Source organism: Mustela putorius, unplaced genomic scaffold (assembly GCF_011764305.1).
Source record: "Mustela putorius furo isolate JIRA1106 unplaced genomic scaffold, ASM1176430v1.1 tig00003863_pilon_pilon_pilon, whole genome shotgun sequence".
Classification (NCBI taxonomy): domain Eukaryota; kingdom Metazoa; phylum Chordata; class Mammalia; order Carnivora; family Mustelidae; genus Mustela; species Mustela putorius.
This window is the reverse complement of record NW_025422015.1, coordinates 1,598,210-1,617,608: the sequence shown is the minus strand read 5'-3', so window position 1 is coordinate 1,617,608 and position 19,399 is coordinate 1,598,210. Positions and strand designations below refer to the sequence as shown.

The window sequence follows — 19,399 nt, the reverse complement described above, 5'->3', positions numbered from 1 at the left end:
TGTCAACAGAGAGCACTTTGGAATGGTTTAGAAGGTGGGATGAAGGGGGAAGAAAGGAGCCGTTGTGGGACTGTGGCGGTAGTGGAGCAGCCGGTGCTCCCGCTGCCATTGTTCTGAGGCATTGGTGATACGGGGCCTTTGGTGGATTCTGGCCTGCTCTGTGGCAGCTCATGGTGATTCCAGCACCATAAGTGGCTCCTGTGGATGACTGAGAGTAGCCCGGGGCTATTAGCTGCTCCCTGGCCTCCAGGTTACATTATGTTTCCATGCAACTTGGCCCTTCCAGCATCTTTGTAACAGATCTCCTGAATTCAATTCTTCTAGAGAAGTTTCTGTTTTCCTGATTGGATTCTGATTCTGATTCCTGAATCAGCTGTTGTTCAGTGTTAGATAATGCAGTGATGAATTTTACAGTATGACACACATCACCTCGTTTCCCTGTGCCATTCTTAGTTTCTTTTGCCGATGTGCCCCGTGCCAAATTTGCCATTTTCTGTTTACTCTCTGCATGTAGGAATTTGGTGCAGAGCAGCTAATGCTTGGTGTCTAGTAGGAATTGTAGCTCCTCATGGGTCATATTGTATTTATGGAAATGGAGGGACTTAAGGTATCAAAAATAAAATGCAGAAAATAATCTGTAATAATACTTTAATGTTTATAAGTCATCTACCCAGTTTAAGGTACCATATTTTATTGGTTCTGAGATTTCCATCACCTCTCAAATTTTAACATCTCTGAAATTAGAATATGGCTTAAAAACAATGTCATCTTGCAACCATCGTATCCAGTGGCCAGTAATTGCTGTTACCTACTCAGGTACAAATATCAAAGTCATCCATCAGCAGCCATGCCTACATGAAATAGATTAAAAAAAAAAAAAGAATAGCTTTAGATCCGTAGCTTAGATTAAATTCCACAGATGTTAGAGAACTATTCTTTAACAAAGAGGTTCCAAAATGGTTGTGATGGGTAGAAGGTCAGGCAAAGTGAAGAATCATAATTTAACAGTCTTTGGAAGCATGAATCAGAAATAGGCTGTTTCTAAATACTGAGCTAGCTTGAGAGCCCAGCACCAATCTTATAATTCTCCTATGGATTCATTGATAAAGTGCTGCTTCACTGATGTGCTTGCTGACACAGAAATGCTCTTCTGTGGAGAAACATGGATACTGATGATTATAAGTCAAAAGCCGAATGAGAAGAATTAGTTTCTAAAGGTCAAAGAGTTTTAGGAATAGCTTAACCAATTCATTTTGCTTGTATTTTGTTACATCTTTAGAATAGAAGGATGATATATAATAAAACCCATGCCTGATTAAGCCTGAACTTCTTTCTTTTGATAAAAAAATAATTGTAAACAGTGTAAAATTCTCAACACTTCCAGTTTAATGAGCAGTTTTCTCATTCCTGGTGGTTCATAAAATGATGGTATATCTTACAGTTCACAGTGAATTAATGTTTTCATTTTCTGTCTTGACATAATTCTTTTTGTAGGTTGGTTTTTTTTTCCCCTTTCAACTCTCCCTGTGCTGTTAGAGAATTACTTTAAAATAGTGCCATTAAATTCAGCATTCAATTATTTTCTTTGTCATTTTGCTGCTTACCATGTTAGAGTCTATTTATATGAATGAAGTTCACTCATATATAGCTCCTTGCTATTGAAAATGCATTGGAAAACATTTACTAAAGAAATTATAATATATTAAACATGAATGAGGGACAGCTGCTAGTAAAATTGCATATGGGAGAACTTTTATTAAATATTAAATGCTGCATACTGAAAGAGTACAGGGAAAAATACTAAGTCATTGCAAAAATTGAACAAGTTACATTACAAAGTGGTTAAATTTTAGTGTATAAATTAAGGATACTGATGCATATTATGCAATATTGTCAGCCTCAAAGCTTTTTTGTTACCTTAAATGAGATAGGGAAATGTAATGAGGTTAATTTTGAAGTTGTGTAAGGAATGTGTTGGTTGCTTGATCATACCGTTGCTTTTGTGTTATGTTTGCAAATTAGTCTGAAAAGGAGCCTGATTTGTTTCATTACACACACAAAAAATTAGGAATGTGGGATTTTCAAATGAATTAATTACCAAGAAAAGAATTAGAGTGCATTTTTTTAATTTTATTTTTTTAAAGATTTTATTTATTTATTTGACAGAGATCACAAGGAGGCAGAGAGAGAGAGGAGGAAGCAGGCTCCCTGCTCAGCAGAGAGCCCGACGCAGGGCTCGATCCCATGTCCCTGGGATCATGACCTGAGCTGAAGGCAGAGGCTTTAACCCACTGAGCCACCCAGGCGCCCCAGAATTAGAGTGCATTTGAGTTGAAATGGGTCCAGGCCTTCCCATCTAATATTGTTTGTCACTATGTTCTCAATGTCACCATTCAGTTTAAAATAATATAGATGTTACTTTTCAGTGGCATTTTAGCAATAAGAAAACATGACCTTCTAAAACAATAACACCAATGATTGTAAGGTTTCAAATGTTTTTGTATCTCCGTGTGACGAGTCTCCTGGTTACATGCAAGATACTTGCTGATTCTGACTTGAATGTTGTGTTTATATTTAGACAGTGTGATGGTTACTGGTTTTTATTTAGTGGTGAAGAGATTCCAGCAAAAAACTGACAGGCATGCACAGATAATGAATTTATGTCTTCCCATCTTTATGTCTCTGTATCGTCAGAACTTTGGTTAAGTTCACCCAGGTACATGAAGTTAATGTACACAATACTAAATGTGGTTGTACTTCTTTTGCAACTGGATAGCTTATTAGTAAACTCATTTTCTATTTGTACTGATATTTCAAAAGACAGAGATTGTTTCACGAGGCAGTATGAACCTACAGTGCCTCTATCATGCCTCATAGTTAGCTCAGTTTCCCATACTTGGTGTTTAGTGACATTCATAATTTTGCATACTTGCCCATCAGATTACACTGTATTTTCTCAGAATCCATGGAGACTTACTAAGATGGGTCAGCCTCCTTTTAAAAAATTTAATGTTAATATTTTGCTAAACTTTGCATTTTGAAATAAGTTTAAATGGAAATGTTGCAAAAAGAGTACAAAGAATTTTTATGTATTCCCCATTTATCTTCTGTAGGTGTTAATCTCATGAATAACTCTACTAATAATGATCAAACCCAGGAAATTACCAGTGAGCCAATACTGTTAACTCCTCCAGACACCTAATCCAAATTTCATCAGTAGTCCTACTAAGGTCGTCTTTCTGGATCAGGATCCAATCCAGAGTCTCCATTTACTGTTGTCTTAGTCTCCTTGATTTTGGGACAGACTGTTCCTTTGTCTTTTTCATCTGTCACGATCTGTAACTATTCGTTGATGCTGTCCATACATGCTCCCTGTAATCACCATGGCTTAGATAATATGAAAAGCTTAGCACTTAATTATTCTTTATTGAAAGGTAATTTTATCTTTTCATTAGATAATAATATTATAACAACTATTATAATGACAGCTTATATAGACAAATAATATGGTTAACAGTATATTGATTTGGTCTTGCTAATATAAGTGGTTAATCTTTAAATTTTCAGTAATTTGAAGTGAAGAGGTGAGGGGGAAATTGGATACAACTGTGTTTGGGGAATAATTTAAAAGTAATAACTAGAAGAAATTGTACTTATTTTTCTTGTTCATATAGTTTCTCATCTCTAACATCAGTACCAAAACAAATTATTGGTGTAGAAGTGAAAATTATCAAAGTATGACCATAACTGGTAGCCTCATCTGAAAGATTATTTGGAAAATAACAATTGTAATATAGAGAGATTGGTTGGTGGCTAAAAAACAGGAGTTTTATACAGGAGTAAGAATAAATGTCCCTAGAATGAAAACTTTCTTTGTAGTTTTAATGACTTTATCCTTGAATTAATTCAAATATAGAATTGTCCTCTTCCTAAGAACTGAAAGGATATCCACAGTGTGATTAACTTAATATGTCCTTGTTCTGTCCCTAGATGTGGCAGACAGACAGACAGATGCTGCTTTCCATAGTTCACAGATGGGTTACTAGGGAAGAAAAGTAATACATTGCTTTGTCAGAGATCACCAAATTAGTCAGATGCAGAGACAGGGCTGGGAATTGGGTTTTTGGGTGAGTGGATTTGCCCACTCTCCTTCATTAGACTGTAAATTCTGACAAATGAGATATACTTGCTCAAGTATGAAGATTTCCAATATTGTTAGTAACCAGGCAGCATGAAGTAACATTTTAGAAATATACTCTATTTTTTTTAAGAAGAACATTTATGTTTTATCACTGCATCGTGTATAATGCAATATGAATAAAGCCCACCAACTTTCGCAATTGTGAGGAAACTCGCATTACTGTAGATTAGTGCCAGGGCAGAGAAATGACCCTATTATCTCGGTAATGGTAATATTGTGCCTCACAGGGAAACTTGCATCATTAAGGGTGAGTTATTATTTTCTTGCAGACTCTTTCTACATGTGTTATTAATATATGAAGCCAGAAAGAATTGAAAAGGTTTTTCTAGGGACTTGGGTATGTAACTTAAAGCTTTCACCCTTCCCTGAAACAGCACATCGATGTGTGTTGACTCGTTTGCAGATGCGCACACACACGTCACACCTCCATTTCTTTGTATATATTTTTCTTTCTACGCGGCATACCCTCTTCATTTCCTTGTTAGCTCTAAGACCCTTCTCAGTTGTGGCCTCCCTGGTGGTGATCTTCCTCGATCCTTACAACTATGTTGGCGCTTCCCTCTGTTTTCCTAGAGTGGTTTATTCCCACTATTGTATCACGTTTTTGTTTGCCGATCATGTCTGTCTATCCTTCTAACTCCCAGTTGAGTGTGTGCTTGTCAAAGACAGGGGCTGCCCCTTTCAGTTTCATATTCGTGTCTTGTATGATGTCTGCGTATATTGGGTAGGCAGTAACTATTAAATGAATAAAGGTGTATTGTCCATAGCATATACATTTGGCCACTGTTTTATTTTAAAAATGTGTTCAATCAAACAAATGACAAAATGAGAAGGAAAAAGGAAGGAGGAAGGATGGAAAATAAAAACGGGGCCAGGAATGAACTCCTTAATGCCATGAGCCTGTAAGTGCACATGTAATATGAATATAAGTGCATCTACAGTAACATGAATATAAGTGCATCTACAAGGGACACATATATGTGGAACTTAAAAAATATGTTTAAAAAATCCGATCTGATATTTGAGCCCAAAATTGCATCTTTTAAATTTTGGTCTTAGGAAGATTTCTTAATTTTTCCGGATGACACATTTTTGTCAATATATGTCCAATGCTCAAGGGCTTGTCTGGAATGCTCATTAGTGCTGAGACTGAGATGTAATCAGCATTTGGTGAAATGGAGCGGTCTCAGTTGGTCCCACTGCTACGAAAACAGGAATCTGTAATAGGACTGTATAGGGGCTCTTCGGTTCCTGAAATTTTCTGTTATTACTTCTCTTACCTGTGCTCTTTCAAAAAGCACATAGTCATGGGGTAGGAATGCAGGAGTTCTCATTCGAAATAATAACCGTCTCTTGGAGTAAGTATCTTTTAAATTAGTGTAACTAAAGTACCTGTGAATTATGGCTTGCCCTCTGGGTGACATGTTTGCCAAGTTCAAATAAACAAACATATTCTCATTCGTCTGCTCTCAGGGATTAAATTTATGCAAATCTAGTAGATTTTTTTTTTTTGGGAGGGGGGTGTTTTTAATAAGAGACTCTTCTTGAATCTAATTCTCTACACGATCTTGTTGATGGAGAACAACACTTTGTTTGCCATGTTGTTCCTTAATTAAGTGTTAAAGTAATGAGGTCTTATTATTCTGGGTAATTTATTTAATACAATGAAGCAGTTAGTCACTCACTGGCAGCTTTTCAAAGGAAGTGGGCCAGGATGCTAACCCATTTCTTTTGGTGTGCCAGCCATTAGAACTGTGTGTTCCAGGGATTTGCTAATCACTTGGCAGCTGATTTAAAAGGCGGGAAAGACAGGATTCTTGAACGACAACGATTGACTCACTGACAAGACAGGGTGTGCTGGCTTCAAGGCTTGTCTGTTGGCATGCAGATCTTGCTGCCAGAGGAAAGAAGACTTGATGATGGCAAAGAGCTTATGTGCTGCCTTTCCCATGTTTGTTGGATATCATGAGCATCGTTGTTGACCATGGCTTTGGTTTAGCAACTGAGAACTGCTATGTAGAATGTACTACTCCAGTTGAATGTTTGTCTCCCTGTTTGTGTGTCCCTTTGTCTGCCTGTGTATCTGTTGGTTCATCTGTCCATCAAATACTAGATTTAAGCTGTCCATGAATGGGCTGGAATTAACCTCTGAAAACACTGTTTAGAACTGAGGGTGGCAGACTTTTTCTGTAAAGGAACAGGTAGTAGAATTTTAGCCTGTAGACCATGCTGTCTTTTGTCAACTCCTCAGCTCTGCTGTTGTAGGGCAAAAACAGCCTTAGATGATATGTAAATGAATGGCTGTGTTCCAGTAAGATACTGTTTACAAAAATTGACCTACCCACTGGTTTAGATAGAAGTATCGGGCTCAACGTAGTTTACTTGTTATACAAAAACTTTAAAAAATGCTTTTAATGCTTATGAGTTTTCTAAAGCAGCTTATGCCTCAGGTTTGTTAATTAGCTTGTCATCTGCTTTGAGTGGTTGGGTAGATTTTAGTGTATTATTTAAACATATCTGTGATCTAAAAAATATTCATTTCTGTCTCTGGGGTGGTTATAGAAATGCTGTTGGATTGGAAATAAAAAACGAGAAATAGAATTTTCCTCATCACTGATAACAGTGCTATTAAATTTGATAGATTATACTTACAAATGATTTTAAAAACTATGTTTTTTGACATGAAAACATGACCAAAATATATTGCCAAGTGAAAAAAGGAGAGATGATAAGAAGACCTTTAGATCAGGGTGATTATATATGTGGAAAAAAAGATTCACCTATGTTTATGAATGTGCATACTTCAATATTATGAGCATCTGAAAAGACACTGAATTAGTTGGGGGTCTTAATTTTCAAGCAGAACTCCAACTCTGGCCCATATAAGCAGAAAGATGTATTGAAGGAGTGAACAGCTCAGAAATCTTCGGTGTGCCTAAGAACTGAGCTTAGAAGCCGTATGTCTAGAAGCAGTACCCAGAATTCTACTGTGTAACTGGTTTTGCAAAGATGCCCCAGCAGCTAACAGTGCCATGGAACTAGAGTTTGAATGGTTGCCACCACTGAGCGTGAAAGCCGAATCAGCCTCCATTCTTACCAGTACTCTAGGATGGATCCTGGATCGCTGCTGCTCTTGGCCTGGGTGTGTCAGATCAGCAGAGCCCACATTTTGTGCCATCACTGCAATGAAGCCTGGAAAAGTGCAGATGGGGTCCTTACTTTTGTGGACCAAGGGCCCTGCCTCATCATATGGGGCATTTCCCTAATTTAGGAAGAGGATTAAGAAGCCCGGATAACACAAAGCATGAAAGCTGTCCCCTGCAGACGCGCAGGAAGTTGTTGGTATTGAGGACTCTGGGCAGTGGAGTTCAGACAACTCACTAGGGCACAGATGGGACCTTTTAGTTTGTCCTTCTTTGCTCATCGAATTAAAAAAAAAAAAAATTCAAAAATTTAAAAAAAAACCCCATGCAACAATGATAAAAGATTATAGAGAAAGTTAACAAAAGGGATTGTTTTCTTCCCCCCAACCACTTCTATTACTTCTCCCCACCGCTATTAATTACTGTATGACTAGTCTCAGGTGGGAATTTAAGAAGGCTTCCCAGCATAATGCAGCGATTCCATCAACTTCTTACTCAATTTCATTTAAAAATTCACCTTATGATTTCCCCTGGAATTCAGTCTTTCTATTGCATGTACTTGATTGGGCAAAAATAATCATGAAGTAGTCTTACCAGTGGCTTATTCTTCCTTGGTCTAATGGAACTGATCTAGTGAATCTTCTTGAGGTCAAAAGGATTCAGCTTTGAAATTTACGGTGGTGTCAGCTGCGGTAGTTGATGAGGTATTTGTAGATGCATGGTGTAAAAATGAAATATACTTAAAAATTTGGCCCTCCTCTGTGTGTCTTGTGTTTCAAGCCCCCCTACATCAACTTCTTCTTCTTCTTCTTTTTTTTTTTTTAAAGATTTTATTTATTTATTTGACAGACAGGGATCACAAGTAGGCAGAGAGAGAGGAGGAAGCAGGCTCCCTGCTGAGCAGAGAGCCCGATGCGGGGCTCGATCCCAGGACCCTGGGATCATGACCTGAGCCGAAAGCAGAGGCTTTAACCCACTGAGCCACCCAGGCGCCCTCCTACATCAACTTCTAGATAGAAAACTTGTCTGAGAACTTAATTCAGTCGGATCAAGTTTTAGTGGAAACATGGTAAAAATTTTTAACTTTATTGTTTTAGAACAGTTTTAGATTCACAGAAAAAGTGCGAGGATAGGCTAGTACAGGAGAGTTTCTATATACCCTGCACTCAGTTTTCTGTATCATTAACCTCTTATAGTAGTATGGCATATTCGTTACAGTTAATGAACCAATATTGGTGTGTTGTCAACCAAAGCCCTTACTGTAAGATTTTCTTAGTTTTTTACCCAAAGTCCTTCTTCTGTGCCAGGGTAGCTGATATATTTTCTACATTTACATGCAACTTTTTCATATGTGTAGTATTGTCATAGAGCCGTATAATAAATGCTATTTTTGTTTTAAGTAACTTACGGAATTTGGGAGAAAAATAAAAGAAAGCTTGCCACAGTGAAATTCTTATATTCTCTTAATGCACAAGCGCCACATGAGAAAAAATAAATTTTTATTTTTTTCCCTGTCCTATATTTAGTTGAACAGGTTCCTGTAGAACCATACAACATTCCCCTGTCCCAGGCCGAAGTCATTCAGGAAGGGAGTGACGTGACTCTAGTTGCCTGGGGCACTCAGGTCGGTAACATTTCTAAGAACTGATGATGTCCGTGTTGTGCTTGGAAGCTCTCATTTTTAATCCTGATAATATAAAAATCCAAAGTGTTGTTTTTCTTATAGGTCAAATTTAAGTCTTGTTAGTGCTACATCTGTATCTGGTACTGACTTCTGGTTGAGGGTGAGGTGCCTGTTCAGTCATATTAAAATATATATGCATGTGGTGAAGCTTACAAATCTGTTGAGTTGATAGAAATGTACTCATGGGAAATTGTTTCTTCTGAAGCATGCATTATATGTCCTCATACTTGTTTCTGTGCTTGACTTCTGTCTTTTTCATCACATCTGCTGCCATCTCTTGTGATGCTTGCTCAGCTATGTACACCAGCCAGGAGTCCAGCTTCAAAATTCTGTACCTTCCTGTGTTCCGGTGAACCTCGGTACTCATCTGCCTTAGTTTCCCCAGTGCTTGTTATCACGTCATTCTGCCTCCAGACTCCTCTCTGGATGGAGATATCTACCTCTTCTCTATCTCCTTCTTCTAAACAAATGGTCCATTTTTCTTTTTTTCTGTGTGAAAGAAGTACTTATTTTAGAAAACGTGTACAGCATTAAGTGAAGAAAAAGAAATCATGTGTAATACTATACCCTCTGACTCTCTTTTCCACTTGATTTTTGGCATGGAGAGGTAGCTTTCCTGGTTTCTTACCGCCAGTGGGAAAAACTCTTACCTTTATCTCTGTCACTCAGTGTGCATCTTCGCCTCTCTTTGTAATAGGGAAGTTAGTATATTGGATGCTATGTCCTATAACTTACCTTTTCCTCACACCTTCCGTGTCTGCTGCCAGTCCTTTACTCCTCTTTCTCTTTTGTCCCGTGGTTTTCAGAGCTCCCTCTACAGATCTTTCACATTCCATTTTGCCTTTTCTAGGCCTGTAACTTACGAGTGGCCCCTTCCCTCTACTGCATTTCTCCTTTCAATGTCCCTTTTATTAAAAGGCTGTATATTTCTTCCCTCTCTAAAACATACCTATTCTTTACCCTACTTTCCCCTTAAATACCAGTGTATTTCCTCCTTTCTTTTATCACTAAACTTGAATGACTATTTTCTATTACCTGTATTTAATTCCTTAACTAATTCCTTATGTTCTTATACCTATGAGTTCTGTTCCCACTGATTTACTAAAACTATTAATGCTAACATTACTAATTTTCTAATTTTTATTTTTTTTTTTAAGATTTTATTTATTTACTTGGCAGACAGAGATCACAAGTAGGCAGAGAGGCAGGCAGAGAGAGAGGTAGAAGCAGGCTCCCCGCTGAGCAGAGAGCCTGATGCAGGGCTCGATCCCAGCACCCTGAGACCATGACCCAAGCTGAAGGCAGAGGCTCAACCCACTGAGCCACTCAGGTGCCCCACTAATTTTCTAATTTTTAAATTAACCCTTATCCCATATTGCTACACTGTATGACACAGACAACTGTTTCCATGAAAACCTTCTTCTTTGGTTTCTGGGATACATTGTCTCCTGGTTTTTCTTTTTCCTCCCTCCCTTCCTTCCTTTTCTTTCCTCTCTTACCCTGCGCAAGTGGTTCCACACTAGGTGTGGAGCCTGACTCAGGGCTCGATCTCATGACCCTGAGGCCATGACCTGAGCTCAAATTAAGAGTTAGTGACTTAATTGACTGAGCCACCCAGGCACCTCCTCCTCTTCTTCCTCCTCCTCTGCTGCTGGGGCTTCTTCTTCTTCTTCTTCTTCTTCCTCCTCTTCCTCCTCTTCTCCTCCTTCCCCTTCTCCTCCTTTTTTCCCCTTTTCTTCTTCAAGTGAGTTCCTCCTTCTCCATTTTCCCCATAAATGTTGGTCCTCTTCAGGGTCCCATGAGTTCCGCCCTTTACTTCTCCTTCCACAGCTTTCACTAGAAACTCAACCTGCTCCTCTAACTTCACTTTCTGTGTGCTGGTATCTTTACAATCAGCGTCTCTATTAATGACCGCTTTCCTTTCCTGAAATTAAGGATATCTTTCCAACTGTTTTCTGGACATCTATGTTTGATTACTTTGGGGAAATATGGGGTTCAACATATCTAAAACAAATTTAATTCTCCATTGCTAGTAAGTTCCTCTGACTTTAGAGACTCTTTCTGTTAATGATGTCAGAATTCATCTGACTTTTTGGGTCTAAATCTCTGTAGTTATTTTCCGTTATTTTTATTTCAGGTTCACGTGATCCGAGAGGTAGCTTCCATGGCTCAAGAGAAGCTGGGGGTGTCTTGTGAAGTCATTGATCTGAGGACTATACTACCTTGGGATGTAGATACAGTCTGCAAGGTATGAATATAGTGTTGATAGAGTGTCATTTCCTTAAACCTGTGGACCAGATTCATTGGCAGTTTGCAAGGAATTGTTTTGAAATTTCAAGCTTTGTGAGCATTTTCAACAGATTGAAAACTTCGAAACTTATGCTGTGACAGAACCATATGTTATATACACAGCTTAATGCTCAAGGAAACCAATCACTTGCGGGTTTTTCCCTCCCATAGTTCTTTGTTTAAAATATTATGGAACTGTGTCCTTCATGCATCCTGCTTGGGTTGAGCTGTGAAAGTAATGGAGTAGTGCAAATGAGAGCATATCAGGTTGTTGAGGTCACCTGTGTTTTTAACTACTTATGGGTTATGGTTCGATAAGCAAGGTTTAATAGAATCAACTAAGTGGGTTGGCTGCATTTTCATTTGTCTCCTTTCCAAAAGAGGTGGAGATGGATTATTTAAAAAACAAAACAAAGCCAAAAACAAAAACAGAAACATAACAAAACCCCAAAACAACCCTCTCTACATAATCTTTGTACTGTGAATCACAGTTTGAGTGTTATGTTGTGAGATTCCGTCTGCTTTTAGTTTTCAATCTAAGCAAACTCTTGATAGTCCCTTCTCAGGAATATAGTTCAGTTCTCATTTACTTGGTTATAACTGATGGCTTTCATATTAATAAACCCAAGTGCATCTGTTTCCATTGTGGTCTATAAGGAAGATTTAGCTGTTTTTGTGTGATGGTCTTATGTACTAAAGTTGAGATAATGTGGCATGTCTTACTTTTTCTTGATTTACTGTTATAGCAAGTGAATTCTAAGACCTAGTGTATTTTATATCATTTTTTAAGAATAGCTTTGCTGTTTCTTAGGTTAGTCGTGTGAAAAAGATCTGCAGCTACTGCTGCTCTTAGAGTATAGCGTAGGGTATGTTTAGGTAAAGATTATTTTATAATTTATTGGAAGACTTAAGATAGTAAATGTTCTGTAGACTCACTTGACATCATCTAGACACTTGAAATGGTTATGGATGGCTTCTACAATATTCTTAGTCTTTCTAGTTTCCATCATTAAGAGCAGTATTTTAGGTTGAACTACTTATAACTGCAGGAGAGTCGTGCCTCTTGTAGGCTTTCTCAAATCAGGTTAAACACTGGGTTTTCTTTCAAGTAGCCAAATATTCCAAATTATGGTTAAACTGGAGCTGATAGCCTTTGCCCCAGAGTGGGCTTCTTTTTTGCAGCCATATCCCCCATTTATTCTTGGGGTTTGTAGTTATAGGGTGAATGGTGCTTTTCTATGGGGATATAATGTTTTGTTATGCTGTAGTGGGGAGTACTGTTAAGTGGTTGGGGTGAGTAGTTTTAAACTATATTAACATTTTTATATACTTTATACATCCAAACAGAATTTGGAGCAGCTTATGGTAAAACACAAATATAACAACACTCCTCGCTTAATTGTGAAGGTAAAATGAAGAGAGAAGAAGAAAGAAGGGGGAAATTATTTATTTATATTTACCTCTACATAACTTTGCTTGTGGGCTATGCCCCCTCCCTCCTTTATTAAATCTACTGATAGCATCTTTGTGTGATCCGGAATGTAGATCCTAGTTCCTTGGGGCCCTTTACTGCTGGAAAAGATGAAAGAGGACACAGAGACTCCTGAATGGAAAGGTGATTCATCAAACCACTGAGTTGCTGGCCTCATCCTTTTAGTCTTGTGTTGGGGTGCTTTCATCATGTTATATTTCTAGGGTTTGGAGATGACTTTAAAGAAGAGGACCCTAGAGCTAAACCTCATTAAAAGTGAGACTGCTGCTTCTTCTTCCTTTTTTTTTTTGGTTAAACTATACTTAAGTTTTCTTCATGAATTCTGTAGTGATCAAAATTTATGTTTATTATCTTTTTCAGTTAGTGCTGTGTTTTGTTGGTTCTTTTGTTTTATGATAAAATTAGATTTGTTAGCTTTGTTCATGACATAAAATAAAATTATATTTGTTAGCTTTGTTCATGACATGTTAAGCTCAACACCCAAAAGCATGTTTTGGAATACCTACTCAAGAAAAGGCCATTAATGGTTAAAAAAACAAAAACAAAAACAACTTATTGAACATACATAAACATTAGCATATTATGCATAGTAAAATGATTCTGGGGCAGTTGAGGAATTGGTTAATGCAGCCTGAATTTAACTGTGTTTTAAAAAACATAGTCATTCTTTTTGCTTGAGCCTTGAAACATTGTTTAGAAGTTATAATCCTGAAAAATGGCTTGGGGGACAGAGAGCTGCAGAGTGTTTGAATGTTGCTCAGGGAAGCTACAAAATTGGAGACCTGAGTGGGTCCAGGAACCAAGAACCAGTGGTTCATCTACTCTGTTCTGGACCTGATATTAGAGAGCTAAGCTGGAAGCCTCTGAAAAGCAGAATAAAAATTCCTGAGTTTTGAAGTGCCTGGGAGACAGTCCTACCTTGGAAGTTGGAAGTGCGAGGGGAGGGGATGGCTTAAGAACATCACTGAGAGTGTTGAAAGCCCTGAAGGGCACGGTAAATTGACTCTTTTTGCTTGGGGGCACCTGCCAAGTAAGTCTCAGCTAGACACTGAGAACCCAGGTTGTAAAGGATCCATGTTTCATGGGTCGTAGTGACAAAATAGGAAACTTGGGAGGGAGGGGGGCTGAAACACACAGTTGGGCTCCTTCAAGATAAACGTCAAATTTTACAGCTGTGTATGGTGGAAACTAAGCAGGAAATGCCTGGAAGGCCAAGCCATCTTTTGAGACTGGAGTGTCAAAGATCAGCCATACTCTCAATTCTCAGTTGAGAATTGTAGAATCAGGTCTTAGGATCTACAAGAAGTAGATTGAAGCTTCGCAAATCCACAGCACAGCCTCTCTCCCTTTTAGTTCCTTATTGGATTAATATAACTTACCTTCTGTTCTGTCTGCCCAGCACAAGGAGTCAGTCCTCCCATCATCTGGAACCTCTGTGAATCAGCATTCAATAAAAAATTACTAAGTATATGAAGAGACAGGACAATTTGATTCCAAACCAAGAGAAAACAGAAACAATAGAAAGCAGAAACAGAGGCGATCCAGTCATTGGAGTTAGCAGACAAAGATTTTATTATGTTTAGGAATATAGAAGGAAGAAAAAGAACAAAAGAGGTAAGAAGGTAAAGAATTACCCTGGAGGAGTGTGTGTATATGTGTGTGTGTTAGAGAGAGAGAGAGAGAGAATTGTAGAACTAAAGAAATATTTGTCAGTAAGAACTCAGCGGATGTGTTTACAAACTTACTGGGTTTAGTAGATGATAGTATTATGAACTAGAAGGCAAGTATATAGAAAATGTCCAACCTGAAACACAGAGAGAGGGGAAAAATAGAATAGATTAGAGCAGAAGAGAGCATAAAACACACTGGGGATCTGGTTAAAAGATCTGTCCCATATATGATTAGAATTCCAGAAGAGGAGAGAATGAATTGGTCAGAAGCCATATGAAAAATATTTCTCCTTAAGCTTTAAGGACATCACCATCTAAAGATGCCAGCCTAACATTCTGTACCCATTGAAAACATACTCCTAAAGTTAAGATGTAATAAAAAAAATACCTTAGGCGCATAGAAATTGAGAGAGTTTCTCACCAGCACATTTTTACTAAAAACAATACAACAAGGCATTTCTTTAGGCAGAAGGAAAATGATCCTATAAGTTAGTCAGAATGGGCATACATGGGATTATAATATTCTATTGTTCTAGAATTATTAAATGTAATATTTTTATTAGATCATAGTAAGTTAGGGATGCATGTTGTAACCTCAGGACTAACAACTGAAATCATAGTGAAAGTATATTTCCAGCAAGTTAAAAAGGGACCTATAGATAAATGGAAGTATTTGGTTAAACTAAAAGAAAGGAAAATATGTAAACAAAAAAAGCCCAAAACAAGCAAACAAAAAAACCCCAAAACAAAACAGTGTGTCACTAGAAAACAGATAGATGATAGCTATAAACCCAAGTATATAAGTAATTAAAAACAGAAGGATTAAATCTAGTATACATTATGAAATGCCACAGTATGCCTAGCTCAGTTGAATATGGAACATTTATCAAAATTGACCAAATGCTAGGACATAAATATAATCTTAAACTTCAGACGTTTAAAGTCATTTAAAGTTTGGACTATAGTGGAATTCAGTTAGAAATTGGATTCTAATTTATGGAAATTAGAATTTCCAGAATTCCAGAAAAGCCTCAACTTCTTACAAATTAAATAATTTACACTTAAATCAAAGGTTGTAAAAGAAACTGAAACAGAAATTAGAAAAATACTGAACTGAAGGGTTATGAAGTTGCTGAATATCAAAAATTTCAAGATTCAGCTAAAGCCATGCTCAGAGAGAGCTGTATGACCGGAAATACATATATTTAGAAAAGAGGAGTAAGAATAAAAAAAATTAGTGATCTGAATTTCTATCTCCAGAAAGAAAAATCAAATCTAGAGAAAATAGGATAAATGTAGTGATAAAGAGCAAAAATCAGTGAAACAGAATGTACAGTAGAGAAGTTTAATAAAGTAAAAATTAGATTTTTGGAGAGACTAATGTACTTGATAAAACTTTAGCAAGATTAATGGAAAAAAACAGGGCAAACACGAATGACAAATACCAGGTATGAAGAAGGGGGAAGTCACAGAGCCTACAGACAATAGAAATATACTAAGAGTATAGCCTGAACAATTTTATAAATAACTTTTGGGTGAAATGGACAGATACCTAGGAAAATACAATGTTTTCAAAAATAAAAATTAGAAAACCTCAATAGTCATATATCAACGAAACTGAATCCATTTTAATTAATGCTTATACAAGGAAAACCCTAGACCCACAGGGCTTTGCTGGTGAATTCTTTAAAACACAGTTCTTATGCAAATTCTTAGAGAAAATAGAACAAGAGGGTATATTTCCAAATTCTTTACATAAGGCTGGTACAATCTTTATATCAAATCTGTTTCAGACAGTATATAAAGAAAGATTATAGACACATTTTTTTAATGAATGGAGATGTAAAAATCAAAATATTGGAAAATCAAATCCAACAATATACAAAAAGATAAAAGTAAGGGTTTATTTCAAGTATGCAAGGGGTGTTTGATATTCACAAACATTCACACTGTGGTTGATGGAGTTTCCCACGTGAAAAGAAAATGGGAAAAACAATTCTGATGATCTTTGTAATACAGAAAAACATTTGTTAAAAGTCAGCATCTGTTCATAATGAAAATTTCTTAGTAACCTAGAAATAGAAGGGGAATCTATAAAGAGCAGCTTTATCTTGTAGCTATGAATAGCTATAAAAAGCCTACAGCAAAAATTATATTTCCTACTGAAATTTTGACTTCTTTTCCATTGAGATCAAGAATGCAACAAGGATGTCCACACATAAGGGCAAGAGATACAAAAATCATATGGATTAGAAAGAAGTAAAACTTACTACTCATAGATAACGTGATTTGTATGTAAAAAGATCTAGTGGAATCTATGGGCAGATCATTAGAATTCAGTTTACCAACACCCCTGGAAACAAGGTCAATATACAATAATTGTATCTTTATATACCAGCAACAAAATAGAAAAGGAATGTGTAATACCAGCAACAAATAGAAAATAAATTGATAACATTTGAAAAAGCATAAAAAAATCAAACATCTAGGGTGAAATTGAGTGATGCGTATGTAAAAACTATGCAGAAAATCACAAAACATTATTCTGAGAAATTAGAGAAGATGCAAGCAAACTGAAGCACACACTCTATTAATGTATTGTAAGGCCAAGACTAGTCAAGGCAATCTTGAATAGTAAAGCTGGAGGACTAAGTTATCAAATGTGTCATAATCAAGATGTGTTGTAAGGTTATAGTCATTACAGCATTGTACTGGGGTAGAGTTAGATCACAGTGCTGCCACTGATTAATTTTCTTGAATTTATAATGTAGTGAGCCTTTTTGTAGACTTAGGGAGAGCCTTGGTGTCCTCTGATCTGGTGCAGTTTTTTTGGTCATTCAGCCAGAAACCCATACCCCTAAGTGGAGCTGTTCTTCTCACGCTCCCCAGAGATAAGAACCTTGGCTAAGTGTTGAGGGCTTGAATAGATTTCTTGCTGAGATACAGACCACATTCGGAGTGAGTTAAAAAGCGAGCTACAAAAGTTAAAAAAAATCAGAGGCCAGGCACAGAGTTAGGCTTGAAGTACTGTCCAACTTGAAATGATTTTTTTTTTTTTTTAATGTATAGAAATTCAGAGAAGCTGCTTATGGAAAAGAAGAACTTGACTTTGGCAGGAGAATGACAATCTTTGAAAGAAACTCAGGATTCAAGAATAATACTGTCCTTCAACTTAAAATCAAATGCCTACAACAGTGCAAAAAAGAAAAGAAAAATGACAGTTTACAAAGTGTAGGTGATTTCCACATGTTTATAGAGAAGAAAGTATTGACATAGAGCTTTGACATGCTTATACTTTATTTGAAGATTAAATATGTTAATTATTGAAATAGATAAGGGTTTGCCTTTATATTTTGGAACCTTTTTTGATTTTTCTCTTTCTTCTTCTGCCTGCCCACGTTCATTTCTAAAGCAGATCTTGCTGGCTTTGCCTACACAGTATGTCCAACATCTGCCCACCAGCTCTCATGCTCACCTGGGTTTTGGCCATAGCCTCGAAATACTGTCTTACTTCTGCTCGTCCCTTGTCATAGGCAGAACTGATCCTTTCGAATGTGAGTCACATCAGGTCCCTTCTAGTCTCAAAAGGCCTCAATAGTTTCCCATTAAAATTAGTGAAAAGTCAAATTTCTTACCATGGTCTGCAGGGGTTTACCTTGTCTCAACCACCTTCCACAGCCTACCACTTGTCCACCCTTCAGGAAATGCTCTTCTTTGATTCTCAACCAAGTGACTGTTAGGTCACCACTCAAATACCATTTTCTCCTTCAAGGTCTCTTACCTACTTACTTAATATTGAATACCATCCGTCTCACCAAGACTCCCTTTTACCCCTCCTTGCTTTTTTTCTAGAGAGATGAAATGATCTAGTATATTGTGTAACTTTATTATTTATATTGTCAATTTTTCTTCCCCCGGTAGGAGGTTAAGTTCTGTGAGGTTAGGGGTTTTTGTCTGTTGGCTGACTGCTGATTTCTTGGTACCTGAAAAAAAAAAAATGCGTGAATTAGGTTGGCATTCAGTAGATTTTTGCTGTGCTGTATCAGCAAAAGAAAGTTTGATGATGAAACTGTTTAATAGTGAAATGTTTTGAGTTTGGTACTTTTTCTTATTTTTGGTGCTTATACAAAAGTCTGAAAAGTAACTCTTGAATAGTGCTTTATGAATATATCTGTTTTAAGCTGAAGCATTTATTTTAAAGTCTTGAGTTTTAGTTTGACCTTGTGTTTTATTTTTCTTGACAGTTGTCCATTTTTCATCATGGTATATAGAAATTATTGCTTAAATTCTCATTAGAACAGGACCAATTTATTCCAAAAAGCAAAGTGAAAGTGACTACAGTAAACCTCAGCTATCTTACAATTTCTGAGAATTGAGTTCTTATGGTAATTTTCTACATAGACGAGAGTTACTGTTTCTGGGTAGTAGTTTTTAAAACTTCTTAACCTTTTGAATGGCAATATTTCCAGAACCTTTTCAACTTTTCTCAAGGAAAATGTAAAGTATAAAATTTCATCTTTCAGAAAAATTTCATCCAAATGAACATGAGTTGTTACACTGTGTTGACATTTATGTTTATTGAGGTATATGGTTGTTTACTTCATTGATACATTTCTGTGCTTAATTTCATGGTTTTAAGTTTCTTTAAATTTAAACTTTCTTTTATCTTTTGCCGTCACATCATTGCCAGGTGCCGTGGGATCTGGATGACCAAACTTTACAACTGAGACATGTACATTGTCCAGGGAAGGCCTGTAGTGATTTCTCATGAATCAAGAACACATGCTTTACTCTTCAAGCCTTATGATACTAATTTGGGTTTTTCCAAACCTTTCTCCTCTTATTTCCTTGCCTGTTTTGTAAGGTGGGTCATTGTGAAGGACTTTGGAGCTAGAAGAGGTCAGCCTGGACCTGCTCCCT

The 19,399-nt window shown here is 37.0% G+C and overlaps 1 protein-coding gene across 3 annotated transcripts in view; it reads left to right on the top strand.

Annotated features, from left to right (window-relative positions):
* BCKDHB (branched chain keto acid dehydrogenase E1 subunit beta) overlaps nucleotides 1–19,399 on the top strand; it is a 222,573-nt gene that overhangs the window by 63,335 nt on the left and 139,839 nt on the right. The window contains exons 7-11 of one of the 3 annotated variants that reach the window (XR_006602304.1): nucleotides 8,871–8,968; nucleotides 11,166–11,276; nucleotides 12,665–13,064; nucleotides 14,209–14,423; nucleotides 17,549–17,710. Coding sequence is in view for 1 of the 3 variants with exons in the window: in XM_004752815.3 (XP_004752872.1) it covers nucleotides 8,871–8,968; nucleotides 11,166–11,276 (209 nt within the window). In the remaining 2 variants the exon portion in view is untranslated. The remainder of the gene's footprint in view (nucleotides 1–8,870; nucleotides 8,969–11,165; nucleotides 11,277–12,664; nucleotides 13,065–14,208; nucleotides 14,424–17,548; nucleotides 17,711–19,399) is intronic. The other 2 variants (XR_006602305.1, XM_004752815.3) reach the window with 2 other exon arrangements.